This window comes from Ochotona curzoniae, unplaced genomic scaffold (assembly GCF_017591425.1).
Source record: "Ochotona curzoniae isolate NIBS_2020 unplaced genomic scaffold, NIBS_Ocur_1.0 contig_64, whole genome shotgun sequence".
In the NCBI taxonomy this organism is placed as follows: domain Eukaryota; kingdom Metazoa; phylum Chordata; class Mammalia; order Lagomorpha; family Ochotonidae; genus Ochotona; species Ochotona curzoniae.
This window is the reverse complement of record NW_024466502.1, coordinates 10,426,845-10,444,871: the sequence shown is the minus strand read 5'-3', so window position 1 is coordinate 10,444,871 and position 18,027 is coordinate 10,426,845. Positions and strand designations below refer to the sequence as shown.

The 18,027-nt window shown below is 41.8% G+C and overlaps 1 protein-coding gene across 3 annotated transcripts in view; it reads left to right on the top strand.

The window, feature by feature from the left end:
- The window catches only part of RAP2A (RAP2A, member of RAS oncogene family), a 38,519-nt gene extending 27,230 nt beyond the window's left edge, over nucleotides 1-11,289 (top strand). For all 3 annotated transcript variants that reach the window (XM_040991201.1, XM_040991200.1, XM_040991202.1), the window contains one exon: nucleotides 8,567-11,289. In XM_040991201.1, coding sequence (XP_040847135.1) covers nucleotides 8,567-8,804 — 238 coding nt within the window. In that variant the 3' untranslated portion in view covers nucleotides 8,805-11,289. The remainder of the gene's footprint in view (nucleotides 1-8,566) is intronic.
- The last annotated feature ends 6,738 nt before the right edge of the window (nucleotides 11,290-18,027 follow it).

Sequence of the window (18,027 nt, the reverse complement as noted above, 5' to 3'; positions counted from 1 at the left end):
CCATTTTAGGTGCCATCTGTGCCATGCAACATCTGCTGCATGCCTGTTCTTTCCCTGGATGAAACCAAGGCAGTGATAGGTGTGGGCAGAGGTTTGTGGGTCCCTTTCATTATTCAAGGCCAGTTACCTGAAATGCCCTTTTAAGGCGAAATACTGAGTCATGTCGAAACACAGTGCAGAGGAAGAGGGGCAAGCTTGTGCAGCTCCTGTTTTCCATCTTACAAGAACTGTCGCTGCTTCGTGCCAGCAGCCTGTGGTAAGAGCCCTTGTGCCTAACCAGGTGGGCATCCTTCTTGAGAATCCCCACCAGGCTCTGTTGAAAGATTCAAGAATACCAATATCACGAGCAGAGAAACAATTATTTTTAACTTTAATACTGTTGACTTTAAATTTGCAGATGTGCACTGAGACTCTTGTATGTGTGTGTGTTTGTAAACAGTTAGATGGACTAATGTACACATGTGTTTTTCTGGCTTAAAAGGTGTGCAAAAAGTAGACTGATAGGTGGATCCAACCTGATATATACTATACTTCCCTTTTAAAGGAAAGCACACTTCTAAGTGTAGTTCACCAACCAGATTGCTATTTTAGTGCAGACATGACAGGAAGATTACACCTAGGGAAGGAGTAATTAGAATTCAATTAGAGTATACTTAACAGTACAGACTGTAAGCCGGAATACTATTTAGACATTAGTGCAATCATTTATTAAAACAAAAATATTAAGTAAAAATGGAGACTACTAAATGCAGGAGTGCATATTATGGAAAAAGTTTGTGTATGGATTTAAAAATGTGTTTAATTTCACTTCCACAAACTTTTTGCAGCCCCCTAATGAAATGACTCAGCAGTGTCACCGGTCATGTTTTTTAGGAATTATGGAGAACAATATGCTGAGGTTGGTGACATTTAAGAAGTTGACAAGGTGGTTTCCTACAGACTAACAGGGATACATAATTTGAAGAGCTTTGGAATTTTGCATTTTTCTGCATATCCCCTAATATATTTGGTATAATCTTCTATAAAAATATACATCAATGTTTATAAAGATAGTCATCTACATGAAAAATCACCTGGAAGGCTACACATAACCAAAACATTATACTGTGCATTCTCATGAAGTGAGATTAGGATATATTCCATTTTCCTATTTTAGATTAGTAGGGGCTAGCACAGTGGCTCAACGGCTAATTGTATGCCTTGCAGTGCCAGCATTCCATGTGACGTCAGTTCTATTTCCAGCTGCTCTACTTCCGTTCCAGCTCCCTGCTTGTGGCCTGGGAAAGCAACAGAAGAGAGCTGAAAATCTTTGAGCCCCTGCACCCAGGTGGGAGACCTGGAAGAAGCTTGTGGCTCCTGCTGGTTCTGTATTTCAGATCAACTCAGCTCTGGCCATTGCAGCAATCTGGGGAGTGAACCTTTGAGTGGAAGCTTTCTCTGTCTTGTCTTCTCTGTGTAAATATGCCTTTCAAATTAAAAATAAATAACTCAAAAAATTGTTCTGTATTTTTTTCTAAGATATGATGCATTTATTTGAAAGACAGACTTGCAGAGAGAGGGAGGCAGAGAGAGAGCTTCCACCTGCTTGTGCACTGAAGTGAGGAGCTAAGAACTCCATCCAGACCTTCCACGGGGTGGCAGGGCCCAAGCACTGGGACACCCTCCATCACTTTTCTAGAGAATTAGCAGGGAACTGGGTTGGAAGTGGAGCAATCAGGACTTGAACTGGTGTTCATATGGGATGCTGGCATTGCAGGCAGCAGCATAATATGCACCATAGAACCTATCCCAGGGAGATTTTTTCCACAGCAACGCTTTACATATTTAATTTGATCGAAGAGAAAAGAAAGCTTATTTCTAATTTTGAAGAAAGATTTCTATATTTAAACAAGATGAGAGAATATGTAGATCACAGCTACTTATGTTGAGATAAATTTTTTAATTCTTGACTAAAAAAACCTAACTGGTAATGGAACTGACAAAAGACAAAACAAGTTGCCTGTAGGTATGACTTTCTTGTCACTGATGATGTTCACATATAAATTAAAAAGGCATTTAGTAAGGATGCCATGGAAGTGATTGAAGTTGCAAGTATTTTGACATTTTCACCTTGAGCCTCTCAAGTGGGATTTTAACACCAGTGAAAAGTTGAACCCGGGATTTGAACAAGCCTGTTTGGTGCTTGTTTCTGAATTCAAAGAGAATTGTATCCCAGCATACTTATGACTAAGAAAATAAGACTATGATAAAATTCACATGAAGTGTAGCCTTGTTTAATATTCATGCTCCAGAGCAGTTCCCTCACAAGATCAGTTAAACCAACAGCAGTGGTGTCTGTCTGCAGTTTTTCACTGGTGACTAACTGGAAAGAAGAAGGAATTGACTCTCAACTTGCCACACTATAAAACCATAAAGAGTACATTGTCATCTGGGGTGGCTAAGGAGTGGATGACGCCAGTGACCCCTGACCCTGCTGCACCTTGGAGCAGGCCACAGGGCTTACAGACACGCATCTGTTACGTGATTACTATAGACACGTGGGTCCTTATCCCACAAATTTCAATTTGTATCTCTAAAGCCCCGTAGTCAGGGTTTGTTGTTAATTTTCAAGTTAAAACGATGAGCCCAGTTTAGACACCACCACAACAAAATATACAGGCGCATATACATACATGTGTACACATATCCGTTACAAGGCAGGAGAAAGTAACACACTTGATAAACACATCAGATGCTTTGGAGCTGACGATATTTACAAGGCTACCCTAAGTGGTGCCAGAACCAGAAATACTGATGTTGTTAACTTCATTCAGCAGAGCTACTTAAAAGAACCAGTTTTACTTATTTATAGCATATCTAATCAGACTAATGAAATTTATGACAATAAAGTGAATCTACCACCTATAAACAAAATGAAATGATGTAGCAGTGGCCTTCATTCAGCCTCTGGCCATTCTCTTCAGGAAGTCTGAGGACAACACGCTGAGGCCGCTGAGAGATTAAAGAGATTGACAAGATGGCTTCCTGCAGACCAACAGTCATACATAAATTGGATAGCATTGGAATTTTGCATTTTCAGCATATTGCCTAAATGATGTGTTTTGAAAGGAAGGAAATGAGGACAGTCCAGAAAACTATCAAAGAAACTAGAATGTGAAAGTAACTGCCATTAGCTGCTAAATAAGTGCCTTGCCTTTTGGCAGTTAGAGCCCCAGCTTTGTTCCTAAACACCATCCAGCAGGCTGGTCTGTAGCAGAGCTAGGGAAAGTGCACAGCAGGGCTGAAGCCCAAATAGTCAGGAGCTGCCTGAGGTTCCTGGGACTGAGCAGCGAAGGCTCTCGCCCACCCTGCACACCGCATTCCTGGACACAACAGCTACCACCAGTGTGCTCAGCACAGGCCAAGGTGCCAGTGGGAGACGCTTGTCTTGTGGCTACATTGGATGCCCAGTTCTTCCGCTCTGTTTAACTTCACATACTTATATCCACTACACTTCAGGGGTATTGCAGGAAGCTCTGCAGGTGCCCCCACAGCCTCACACCCTGGCCCATTGGCCATTCTTGAACCACTAGGACGCTCCTAGCAAACTGCTCCGCTGTTGAGTCTGTGTGCTTAGTGTGGCCTTCTCCAGACACCTGCTTATACCCTGATTCTTGTCTTTGCCCACAGACTGCCTCCCGTGTGAGCATCTTATTGAGCATGGCACCTGGGCCCACAGCCTATTCCCTAAACCCTTTTTCTCTGGCATTCACTAACTACCTTCTACTATGTCTTGTAATTTGCTTGATGTTTGTTGTTGTTTTCTGTGTCCTCTGCTAGACTATAGTTACTGGAGGCAGAGGTCTTGGTTTCATTCACTGGAATATCTTCAGGGTCTGGAATACTGTCTGACACATGGAGGCTCTTAGCAGATGAATACAAGGATGTAACGACTAGTAGAAAATAGAATTAAGACAGAAGTTTGTATGGTGTGGAAAAAAATTGAAACCATGTGTACAAGGGATCTTTAAACAATTAAAATATTTCTCTAAAAAAGTGCATGGTTTCTAGTTTTTGTACCGAAATAAATTTTTAATTGCATTTTCTACACTCTTTGAGGTATGTTGAATAGATGGAAAAGTGCATGATGCTTGATCAATAACTAGCTCCATATGCCACCTCAGGCATCACTGAGCATTTCCCAGATAATGGGAGCTTGAAGGACACTGTCAAGGACACAAAGCTCCCTGGGTCCGAGTGCTGCTGTAATCCTGCCTGTGGTCTGAGCACACTGGTGCCAGCTGTGCCGCGTGGCCATCGGGGAACTCTGCTGCTCCATACTACCCATCTCAGCCTCTGGAGCTCTCCCCCAGGTTTCACCTTGTCTTTTGCTGTGTGCTTCTGTCCCTGTCTCAGCCTGCTGGATGTTATTCTCGAAGGCTCGTCAGGGCTCAGCCTTTAACATGGCGCCCGTGGTAGGCGTGTTATCTTCTGCCCCAAGTTTTAACTTGAGACCTTCAGAGCTCTTTAGAAATGAGTTAGACCTGCTCATTTTCTGCTTCCAAAGACCAAGACACCCAGCAAGTCAGGCGGTGTTCTAAATTCCCAGAAGTTGCTAGGAAAAGTTCTGGAACTATTTTTGTTTGTTGGTTTTGGTAAACACACCACATTGTAGCAAGAATGAGACCCTTGCGTCCTTGGCCCTCTGCTCTGTGCAAGGCACTGCTTCCTTCCCATGTCCTACTGCCACATGTGCGGTAGGGAAGACCTGCACTCCCGCACATCTTCCTTCCACAGGTAGAGCCCTTCTCTGGCTTCCCACCCTAACTTCTCACCCACCAGTGCCAGTAGGATCTCTGAAGCCCCCCGTGGTGTGACAGTGCCTTCATCCTTATCCCCAGCTCGGGACTAGAAAAGGGACCGTGAGTGTCAGGCACTGCCTAGCTACTCACAAGGATGCAGCCTCTGTGGTCCCAGTCAGAGCAGCAACTATGAGCAGTTCTTCCTGCTTCTTGGTTCCTTTCTGTGGCCTCTCCAGTCCAGGTCTCATATGAGTAGAGGGGGAGGAGGAGGGAAGAAACACTATTCTACATCTACCTAGTATTTGGATTTTTAATTGAATCATCTCCTTTGACCTTAATGGCAACCATCTGTGTTCAGGGGAACAAGCAAGCATTCTTATTTTCCCCCTGACCAAGAAGTGAAATATAGCTACATGGAAGAAATGATGTACTAGGTGTTACAGCTTCCCGCTGGCAAGACTGCATGCCCAGGATCCCATATGGGCGCCGGTTCTATCCCTGGCAGCCCCGCTTCCCTTCCAGCTCCCTGCCTGTGGCCCGGGAAAGCAGTTGAAGACGGCCCAAAGCTTTGGGACCCTGCACCCGCGTGGGAGACCCGGAAGAGGCTCCTGGCTTTGGATTGGCATAGCATCGGCCGTTGCGCTCACTTGGGGAGTGAATCATTGGACGGAAGATCTTCCTCTCTGTCTCTCCTCTCTGTATATCTGCCTTTCCAATAAAAAAAAATAATAAAAACAAATCTTTAAAAAAAAAAAGAAACTTACAAAATGAAGTACCTTTATAAAGGTACTGGGAAAGCCATGGAGGATGTTCAGAACCCATGTGGGAGAGTTTAAAAAGGCTTCTGGTTTCACATAGACTAGATTGAGCAGTTGTAGCCGTTTGGGGAGAGAACCAGCAGTTGGAAGATCTCTCTCTCTTTCTTCCTTGTAAATATGCCTTTCAAGAAAAATCATGAAAATGCGAAAGCTTATAAATCGATCAGTATCATGGCTGGTTTCATAAGCTATCACCTATGATGCCAACATCATTAATGAGTGCCAGTTTGTGTCCTGGGTGCTGTATTTCCTATCCAGCGCTTTGCCAATTGCCTGGAAAAGGCAACAGAAGATTGTCCTAGTATTTGGGCCCTGGCCAACCACGTGAGAGATCCAGAAGAACCTCCTGTCTCCTGGCTTTGGCCTAGCCCACTACCAGCCATTGCAGCCATCTGGAAAATGACCCAATCATGACAAACTCTCACTCTCACTCTCTCGTTCTCTCTCTCCCTCTCTCTTCCTCCCTCCCTCTCTCTGTGTAACTCTAGCTTTCAAAATAAATGAATAAACCTTAAAAAAAAACTATGTAGACAATGCAATCAAAAGATGTTTATCTTCATGCAAAAAATCTTGCAATCTACCCTTTTTTTCATATATGCATTTTCCATGATCTTTTTGAAAACTTATTGCTTGATACTGTATTTTAAAGATTTTTTATTATTATTTATTTATTTTTTTATTGGAAAGGCGAATATACAGAGAGGAGAGACAGAGAGGAAGATCTTCCGTCCAATGATTCACTCCCCAAGTGAGCGCAACGGCCGATGCTATGCCGATCCGAAGCCAGGAGCCTCTTCTGGGTCTCCCACGCGGGTGCAGGGTCCCAAAGCCTTGGGCCGTCCTCGACTGCTTTCCCGGGCCACAGGCAGGGAGCTGGAAGGGAAGCGGGGCTGCCGGGGATAGAACCGGCGCCCATATGGGATCCTGGGCATGCAAGGCGAGGACCTTAACCACTTGCGCCACCGCGCCAGGCCCTGATACTGTGTTTTAAACGAAAAGATTTTTCCTTGAAACATAACTGATAGTAATAGAAAGTGATTTGGTATTTCCAATCCCATATCTGTTTTGATCTCTGCATAGCAAAGATTGAAATGAAATGCAATCAGTAAATTTTACTTAATTGTATTCATATTTATATGTTACTTCACTTCCAAGCAGAGGATTTTAAAGGACACTTTGATGCATATACTCATGAGGAAACTGCACTGCAGTTGTAGTTTCGCAAGTAAAATAGGTAAGAGACACTGCCCTGACAGCTGGCGTCAGAGCTTGCTGGGAGCGCTCTACAGCAGGACAAGGGAGCCTGTATACCAAGTAGCTGATATGTGGTATTCTGTAGTAATACAACTTCATTCTCATGGCCGTTTATCCTGTCATAGGCACAGGACTACACATGATTGTGTGTAACATTCCTAGAAGATGTGAAAAATGTGTCAAATGTTGCGAGCTGTCAGCATGATGTAAGACTGAACTCAAGAGGTAAAGTCGGTAGTCGATCAATAGATGCAGAAGCCCTGTGATGCACATTACGTTTATCCAAGTTGATTTGTTTGCAAAGTGATAATATCCAAAATCTAGATTTACTCTGGATGATGTCTCTCCCATTCATTGTAGGTCAGCTTAGGGTTCACGTTGCTAAGTGACACACTGCCTGGAGCATGCCCTCTCGCCGAAACAACTCTTAGTTTGATCTAGTACCAAAGAAAAACGTGAGACTCCCCATGGACTAGGGTCTGCTGTTCGAGTTAAGTACAGGATGAGAGAATTGTGGGCGCATCACAGGGTGTAGTTTCTACTTAGCTTGAACAATAGCATTGCCATCAGAATCTCGCCTCACCAGTTAATCCCTATCTTTAATGTACAAATGAAAATCTTATGAGAATATGTTCAATACATTCTTAGGATATGTAAAGGATGCTAAATAGGAAGCCGACAGCAGTTATTTTTACCTGTTGTGTGCAATGCTGTGTGCAGTATCTACCGTGAAGCCACTCATGTCTGTACCAACGGTGACTGGGGAAGTCGTATTGTTCTTTTCTTCTCCATTAAGAGCCTTGTCAGAGGAGTTTTTTCTAAATATGTTAACGCAGAGATTTTTTTCTGGTTAGGAAGAAAAGAGAGAGCATCAAGTGAAGATGAGGATAAAAGTGTGCAATCTTTGTCAATATAAAAAGAAGCATGAGTGTCTCATCTAGATTGGTACATCTGATGGCTTGCATCTTTTTATTATTAATAGTAGTATTTATTTCTGTTGGAAAGGCAGACTTACAGAGAGAAGGAGAGACAGAGAGATCTTCCATCTGTTGATTCACTCCCCAGGTAGCCTCAACATCTGGAGCTGAACTGATGTGGAACCAGGAGCTTCTCTGGGTCTCTTACACTGGTGCAGGGTCCCAAGGCTGTATGGACCATCCTCTACTGCTTTCCCAAGCCACAAGTAGGGAAATGGAGAAGCTGGGACGTGAACAGGCACCCATATGGGATCCTAGCACATGCGAATCAAGGATCTAGCCACTGAGCTATTGCACCAGGCCGGTTTGCATTCTTTATCATTTTTCCTATTTATTGAGAAATTTACAAGAACATGACCAGCTTTATATGCTTATAGGAGATACCAAAATTGCTACAATTGTGTTTGTTTACTTTGTAGAACTATTTATTATATGATCAACTGGGAAATTTGGAGTAAGTGCATTAAAATGGGGGAAAAAAGCTAAAGGAACCTAAGGATTTAGCCTTGCAATTCTGAAAATCATTTTCCGAGTATCTGATAAAGCAAATTGATCTTAAAGGACATATTCATCAATAGCCTCAGAATGCTCTCAGGTGTCTGATGGAGGGTACAAATAGCTTTTCATGCAACTAAGGAGTCCTTTTTCAGAAGATAGCAAAAAATTAGGAATCCCTTTGTCTGATTAACTCTTTGTGTTAGCTTCTACATTTCTGTTTCTGTCTCTTTTCTCATAGGTATGAGAAAGTACCCGTCATCTTGGTTGGGAACAAAGTAGACCTGGAAAGTGAGAGAGAAGTATCATCCAATGAAGGCAGAGCCCTGGCCGAAGAATGGGGCTGCCCCTTTATGGAGACTTCCGCTAAGAGTAAAACAATGGTGGATGAACTGTTTGCAGAAATCGTGAGACAGATGAACTACGCTGCTCAGCCCGACAAAGACGATCCGTGCTGTTCTGCTTGTAACATACAGTAGCACCCGAGGCCGGCTGTGTCCCAGCGATAGCAAGCTCATCTACTCCACTGCAGTCTGCAGGATGGGTGTTGTGAATCCACAGCGCACAGCCGCCGGATTCACAAGTGAGCAGTGGTTTTCAGTTGAAACCTCTGCGTAACATTTGGGTCCAGAAACCAGTTGTCACCATTGTCTTCAGTCTCCTTCTGCGTCTGCAACTTGAAGGCATGGCCTGGTCCATCTACCGGGTGACCTCATTGGAAAGCCATGGTGGGATTGTCGCTGAGTTGACAGAAGCAGCTAATGGATCGATTAGAAGCAATCTTGAGGGAGAAACCAGAAGAATCCCTATGATCACATACAATTAAAATATTTTGTCTTCTTTAAAAAAGAATAAAGATAAGTAAAGGAGAAATATTTTCCTATGAGAGTACTGGTTTTCAGGACTTGGTATAGAGCTTCTAACCAATGTATTGCATCTAGTAAGAGAGCAACAGCTGACCTGCCTGCCGCCTTGCAGGGGGCGCATCTGCTCTGCTGATGAGGGTCTGGTTTCGATGTTCCAAATCAATGCTTAGTTGTAAATGCTATCCTGATCCGTGACTCAGAACTAATCCACACACCAAGCCTCAATCAAACAACAGTGCAGGTTGCATAAAAATACAACCTCTTAAGTCACCTGCTTTGCCACAGAAAATGGAGGCTTTTTACAAGGGTTGGATCAGAATTAAAACTCAAACCACCCTCTGTTAATCCAAGCAGGGATGGTGATTCTTCCTTTATTCAGCAAGAGGAAGCAACTGTAACAGAAGATTGCCTAGCCTTACTAATCCGAAGCATCTAGTCGATAACTAGCACCATCATGTAAGGGGAATGAAGCCATGTTGCATCCACATGTTCCCGTGTGCAGACACCTCATAGGACAGCACAGACACCTGGCATTTTGACATTCATTGAAGCAGCAAATTCCTCCTTGCCTTTAAGGGCTGTGGTTGTAGCGTGACCCTGGGCTAACAGGCTGTGAAAATCCAATTTGCTGTAGCAGAGCTTTCTAACAGGCATTAAAACAAAATGGAATAGCCAAGTGAACTAATTTGGGCTTAAAAGTAGAATTAAAATTACAGAGTGAAAAGTAAGGGACAAAAAGCCTTTATCCTGAATTTTCTTGGAGATTTACATAAAAGTTTTCTTATGCCAGTTTTGCTCTGATTACTGAAGTGGCAAAACTGGAGTGAATATTTTGTTTTGAAAAGGTGCTCAAGCTCTGATACTTTCGGTTTTCATAGCCTCCAAGTATTTATCATTTGCATGACTAATGGCACAGGAACAACCTGTTGGTAAGTTTTACAATCAAGCATAGAAGGGTTTGCAGCAAACTTGAGAACCATAAGCACTGACACAATTACCTTGAGCTGGGCCGCTGGAGGTGAACTTGACCTCCAGAGCTGAATGTCACTGAGCTGCCATCTGCAGACCACCCCAAACTTTCTTGGTTCCCAGTCTTGTGCAAGTAACCTCTTACCTTACATGTGCAACTGAGAGAAGAGTGTGTGTTCGTGTGTGCATGTGTTTATTGTTCCTAAGAATTTGGCACAAGTTGGAAATGATTGCCTATACTGAGAATCTGTACTCCAGAATGTAGTGCATCAAAAACATTTTTTCCTTTTAAATTATTTGGGTGTCTTTTATACATGATTGAAATCATTAATATCCCCCCAAAGTGTTAATAGCTGGCATTAAGGTTAGAGGATAGTATTTTTCATAGTTGAGAAATCTGAAGTATTGAAAGCCAGACCATGCTGATTGAGGATGTTTGCATTGTGAATATTTACATGCTATCGTATAATTTTTCATAATTCTCATTCATGAAGCTCCTTGTTTAGAGGACAGAATGTTTTTACCAGCTTTATTAAAAATAAATTTGACTATATGAAAATTGACTCAAAAAGGTAGGAAAGTCAGATTCAAGAAATACAGTTTATTGAAATAGAAATATCTTTTAGTGATTAGATAGGGCTTTGAAGCTTCTGACTTCCCAAAATGATTTTGAGTTTTTGGTTGTTTGTTTTTTTTTTTTTTATATAATTCTGTAGTAGCAACATATGACAACTAAGATCGCATAATAAAGCAGATACGAAAAATCTGCAGTTTTACTTTTACATTTTAATTTCTATGCAGATGTGAAAAATAGCTTAAATAATGTGAAGGATATGGCAAAGTGTAAGCTGGAAAAGATGATCTCAGACGTCGGTGTTTAGTTAGCAGGTTTATCAAACCAAGGTGGCTTTTACTGTCCAGATGTCAATAGTAACTGATCCGGCTGCCTGATCAGTGTTTCCACATAGCCCCACACATTGAGTGACAAGACGACAAAGATTCCCAAACACTGGACATGCTCCTGTGCCCTTATTATTGATACTCATTGGGGACGAACATAACTCAGTTTGAATGAATGTGTTTGTTGAGGTGGTAATAAAAAGCTTAACAATAGGAAGATTGCATTTTTGGCACAAGAAATACTAGTGGCTATAGAGGAAAGTTGGTGACCTTTGGTCACAGTTGATTCTGTGCCCTGATCAGACTAGCAACTAGATAAGTGAGTTTGAATTTCTAACATGCCTTAAAAATTATGGTTTGATCCAAAGACCCACTTTTTCTTTAGCCATTGTAGTAAGGTTTTCTTTTGTTTATTTTTATACAAGAGCAGCATTTTTCTAAGTTTTTTTTTTTTTATGTTGCAACTTTAGTTTTTTTTTTCAGCTGTGATAGTGGTGGTAACCTACCTTTCTTTTTGAACTTAAAGAAAACCAGCCTGCCTGTGATCAAAAGTATTACATAAGATCTTTTCTTAAACTGTCAGAAGGTGCTTTGATGATTTTTCCCCTTTGGTTTGTAGAGTTAGAACTGAACTTTTGACTCTGATCTCTACAATTGCCATCACATTTCTGTGTTTGAAACTACTGATACTGCTTGTCTAGATGCAGAAACGTTGCCTGAGGACGTCTGGGCTTTGCTTTCAAGGGTTTTACAGTTTGAATGTTCTCAGTGTCCGCAAGGCTCTAAGTGTTTTGTGTTTTACTGTTGAATTTTTTATTTGTCTTGTATTTCAGTTTTTTGTCCTCAGTGGTCTTGTGTTGGCACTGGTTAAGCTTACTTGTCTTCTTAGCCAAACAAATGTCAAAGACTATGGGGGTCTCCTTTTGGTTTGTTTGTTTCTTAACATGTCTTTGTGCATCTGTTAAATCTTGATCAGGGTTTCGAGAATGATTGCAGTGGGTTTTGGAAACAAACTTACCATTATTAATTTGGGGTTTCCCAGAGATAGAGTTCACAGTTAACTGTTGAGCTCTAATACAACTGACCATTTCAAATTGAACAACAGCTTATTGTTTTGTAACAATGTCAGTTGCTAAATCTTGACATTTCAATTAAAATATGAATTGTAGTTATAACTCAAGGCAAATTCAACAGTTGTGTTTGGAGTTAAATTATTTTAACAAATAAATTTATTTAATGAAACTCTGGATTTTGGTCTTGTTTTCATTTATGTATACTCAGAAGAGAAATGTGTTAAATGCTTTTGTAATTACTGGGGCTGCCGTCCCAGAATGCCCAAGTTTAAATCCCATCCTCAACTCCTTATTTCAGCTTCCTGCTACTGGATGCTTTTGGAGACAGCAAATACTTGGGCTCCTACCACTCATGGGCGAGGCCTCAGTTGAGTTCATGGCTCCTGACTTGGGCCTGGCCCAACCCAACCTCAGCTATTGTGGGCCTCTGGGGAGTGAACCAGCTAATGGGAGAGCTATGTGTGTGTGTATCTCTTTAAATGGAATAAATAATTCATTTATCTAAACAGAGGAGATAGTAATAGATAATTTTCATGCTCTCTAAAGATAAAAAATGTGAAAAAAAATTTGTTGCCATAAATATGAATAAGTAATATTTTATTTGTTATGATAGGCAGAGTTATTTTGAAGCCTGATATTAAGGTGAATGGAATCATTCTAAATAATTTACATTAACTATCAGTTGCTTTATGGTCCGGCTACTATGACTGAAATGAAATGTTTCAGTGTCCTAGTGATGGCTTGTGGCTATCTTTTTGTTTTCAGGTCATGTGGATCCGAAGGTGCCAGAAGCTTAAGTGTGCTTCTCTGTAGGGCTGTAGGCCTGTTGTTCTATAGGGGCCCTGTGAATGTTGACTGATGCTGGTCATTGTATGCAGCCTTCAGCTGCTCACATAAGGGGCCCATTCATTCCCTAAGCCAAGTTAGACTATGCCTTTTGGTCATGTTGCCTTCCAACTTTTGAAATCCCTGGCACATCTCACCAGTTGAGAAGCTTCATTGTTTGAGAATATAAGAATAATGTGAACGAATATAACAGAGGCACTGTGGACAGAATCTCAAAATATTTAAAGGAAAATGCACATATTTTTCAGTAATAAATATCTTCAAGTTAACTTGACAATCTCATGTGAGATGCTTGTAAAGACTTTAAATCTGTCCAATTCTGATTTCAGTTGGGAAAATTTCCTAGAGGCTGAAAGACAATATATTTAAATCCTCTCAAGTTGTACTGTATATTGTTTGTTAGAGATCCATGATTGAAAATATAAATATTTGCAGGAATAAGGTGTCATCCAGTTTAGAGTCAGGGGACCCAGAGAACCTGTGAAAAAGAAAATATTGTCCATTCAAAAACTGTTGACCCTCTTTGTTGCTGTATAAATTCTGCTAAGATACAGGGGCTTTTCATTCATTAAATAAATCAGATGCTAGTTTTATATTTGCAGAACTAGCTACTTTTCTAGCCCTCCCCTTCTTTGAAGTGTTACACTTTAAATGATTTGCTGTTCTTTCAAGCAAGGTGATATCTTTGAGTTTTCTAATAGAAAGAGTCTTCCTGGTGCCTTCCAGGGATTCCTCCAAGACTCACCAGCAGAGGAACACACGCTTCAAAGATGAAATATGAGAAGATCATTCAGTATGTGTGAATTAGGAAAAAGTGCGCTGAAGCAATGATAATTGCTTTAGTTTGTTGTTTTGTTTTTTAAAGATTATTTTTTATTGGAAAGTCAGATATACGGAGAGGAAGATCTGACTGATGAGTCACTCACCAAGCGATCACAACGGCCAGAGCTGAGCTGATCCAAAGCCAAGAGCCTGGAGCCTACTCTGGGTCTCCCATGCAGGTGCAGGGTCCCAGGAATTTGGGCCATCCTCAACTGCTTTCCCAGGCCACAGGCAGGGAGCTGAATGGGAAGTGGGGCCTCTGGGATTAGAACCGGTGCCTATATGGGATCCTGGCGGTTGTAAGGTCAGGATTTAGCTGCTAGGCTACCATGCTGGGCCCAATAATTGCTTTAGTTTGGGAATGTTTTTATAAGGGTGAACAGGTTTTACTGTGTCCTACATTTATAGTGTTACACTGGTGGCATTTGGGGTATGATTTACTTTCTTTAACTCTTTTTTTTTTCATCTCCATCAAAGAGTAACAGAGAAAGAGATCTTCCTTCTGCTGGTTCATTCCCCAGACAGCCACAAAGCAGGCTGGACCAGGCTGAAGTCAGCGATGTGCAATCCAGCTGGGGCACTGTGATATGGTACACACGTTTCCCAAATGCGTCTTGGCCTGTGGCATCCTGGTGTCCAGTCCAGCTTATTTTTTTGTATCCTAAAATCATTCATGGTCCGGCACAGCAGCTCAACTGGCTAATCCTCCAAGTACTGGCATCCCATATGAGTGCTGGTTCCTGTCCAAGCTGCTCCATTTCCCATACAGCTCCCTGCTTGTGGCCTGGGAAAGCAGTGGATCATGCCCCAGGTCCTTGGGACCCTGCGCCCGTCGGAAGGCCTGGGGGAAGCTCCTGGCTCCCAGCTTTGAAATAGCTCAGTTCCGGCTGTTGCGGCCATGTGAGGACTGCACCAGCAGATGAAAGGGCTTTCACTTTGTCTCTTGTCTCTGTGGCTCTGCCTTTCCAGTGAAAATGAGTCTTTTTTAAAGATCATTCATTCATTAAAAATACAAAGAAGGAAGGGAGAAGTTCCGCTAACTTCCAGTCTACCGAGTGGTTATGTTAACTTGTGATGTAAGTCACTGTGAATGTTTTTCTGCGCATATGTACCTATGGAAGCATAGGGAAAAGGCAATACCTTGATGTTAACTTTTGAGAAACTGTGGGGCTAAATACTAAAAAGGAATCATCAAATATCAAAGTAATAGAGTGGCAGAGTTGGGGTGCATCTCCAGCCTTCCAACTCTAGGTCACTTTTTTCTTGCTGTTAATCCTTTGTGAAATTGAATTCCTTGTTTCCCAGTTCATTCAGCCATAATTTATTAAGGGCCACGCCTGCAGCAGGCACAGTGCATTAGCACCAAACTAGTCACACACACATCATCATCTCTGATGTCAGCGATACTTGTCTTTCCCTGTTCTCCCAAGGTAGACACAAACAAACCTAATCATGAGACACTGTGTGTATTTTTTCTACCATGACATCAGATGGATCACTGCAGAAGCAGTCTGTGGCACAGAGCTTCATGGGAGCAGTGTATGTCAGGGAGCAGCAGAAAGTAAAACTGGACAGTGGTGGGGAGTGTTGATAATGCAGAGCCCATAACAGCGTGATGGGAGGGTGGCTGCACAAGTAGAATGACCCTCACCCTACCATGCAGCCATCTGTGCTCCCCATGAGTCACCAAGAGGTAACCACGACAGACAAAGATTGGGAGACCTCAGCACTCTGAGAAACTGGGAAACAGTCATGAGACTGAGCAAGGAGATCCAGGTGGTGCCACGCAGTGTCTCCCAACTCCACACAGCACACATAGGACTGGTACCGGCAGTCCTTTTCGTCTTGTCCTTCTGCTGATGCATAGTGGCTTCTTTTGCTTTGTATTTCTCTGTAACCAGTAGCCATGCTTGCTGTTCCCTGGTTGTACTACTTCTTGTTTTATATGTACAGTGCAGTTCCCACTGGCAAACTTTTATTGCATGGAGACTTCCCAAAGAAGGAAAGCTGGGCCCTGCCCTCTAACTAAATAATATATCAGAGTCTGTGTGGAGCTCTAAAGAAATTATACTTTCCCCTGCCCAAAAAAGTAGGAATCCATCCATTGCTGATGGTTCTCTCCCCTCTATGGGAAACCACTGAATTAAGAAGGTAGGGCTTTGCTGGAACAGAAGTGATACTGTCAAAAGAACCGGAGCGGGTGTTTTGCTACCTTTCTGGATAACCAGAACGAACCCAGGTACCACTGTTCTGGTAAAAGCAAGAACATTTATATTTACCCCGTGACACCTGAATGAAAGGATAGCCATTGGTAACCCCTTTAATCCAATTCCACGTCATTTTACTCTTCCTGTCTCTGATTGGTTACTGGGATCCTCCACTGCCCAGTGTTGCTACATTTTATCCACATCTTAAGTACAATCAATTGCTACTCAAGTCATGAGCAGTAAGTATATCCTTTGGGGAATAGTTTTGGTCTGGTGATTGCTCTAGCTGTTTTTCTGGCAGTAAAAATCTTTTGGGGAAGCAAATCAGTCCAATTGAACAGCTGGCATCAGTAGCCCCACTGGGTTTTCTTTCACCATCCGAGGATTTGTAACTAAAAAGTGAAATAAAACAAAAAACTTTTTTCACATACTCATACTAGCAGTATTCATTGCATATTTTTTTAATGACCTACTTCTTGGAGAACACACACCGGATCAACTGCTTGCCGTTAACCTCAATTTGGTGCAATAGAGATTGCTATTGTTTGCAGCCATGTCTGCCATTATTCCTCTGTTGGAAACTCTCAAAGCTGCTCATGGCGATGGCCTTGGACTTCGGGGCTGAGACAGAGCAGAGTGGACAGGAATGGCCGCAACAGCAGGGCCCATCTAGTGTGCCAAAGTGGATACTTCTTAGGAGGAAACAACAGAGTCCTTCAAGGGCAAGTCTTGGCAGAGCCCTCAGGAGTAACACATGAGTAGAGAACTACAAAATAAGTAATGGCTCATTTCCCTCATACTTGTAGGAATTCTCTCTTATAGAGTTCCTAATATGCTGTTAATGTGATTGTGTTCATTTTTCCTTCCTACAATGGCTGGTCAACTTTGGTCCTGAACAAATATTGTCTGGCATATTAGCACATCCATGACTTGGAAAAACATTACTTTAAAGGCAGAATGTACTAGAACTAAGAAAACATACCTATATGCCAGTCATTTCTTTTTAATTACTTTTAGATGGATTCCACCATTGCCATGGAAACTGTCCTTGGAAAATTTGGAAATTGGGGACCTCTCCCAAGTTCCACAGTCCTAAAGAACTTTCTTGTTTGGAGTTCAAAAGCCATTTTGCAGCTTTCCATTGGAACAATGTGCACATTTAGCTATTAAAAATTTCCCAAAACAGTTGATGTAAGAAACATTGCAAGTTTTACATGATGGCAGACTTTTTTTCTATAAAGAATTATTTATTGTCTGTAATTTGATTGGCTCATTAAACAAATTTGATATGGCAACTATGGGCTACATCACCAAGCAGCTACTTAAATTAATATTAATTAAAATGAAATAAACTAAAGTATAGTTGTTCAGTAGTACTAGCCAAGATTCAAATCACAGTAGACACATTCTGAATACTCAATAGCCATATGAAGTTACATGTTTGACCATTCAAGTATCTACTGTACTCTATTAACACTACACTTGAATAATTTATTCTAGTCAGACCATTGTATTTTATTTATTCAGAAACAATAAGGAGCTAATAGCTTCAGGAGTCTGCATCTTGGGTGGTCATAAATGACCCCGCACTTGGAGGAACACACGCTGAATTTAATTGCCTGTTGTCACAGTCTATAAATTCTTAATAGTTTTATACTTGCAACCTTGGTGTTTCTCCCTGTGTTACCTAAGATTAGGGAGTCAGTCTTGTATATGTGAGAGGGATCTTTACTCTTCAATTTTCGTTTCCTTTTTCCAGTATTTGGTTCTTTAGAGGATGTGGGAACATATCAGAACATGGGATAAAATCAGGTACCTGGAATCCTTAGATATGACAGATTCACCAGGAATTCACTTTAAGGAACATAAAGAACATCTGTTCCCAGAAAGGATAAACACCTAACAGAAGATCCTGGCAACTCCAGTATTCGAGAAGCATTCAGATTCTCTTATTAACAGATACGTTCATGGACTGAGTTGCCCACAGTAGACTTCCTTTCCTTTAAGTAGCCCTTCCAG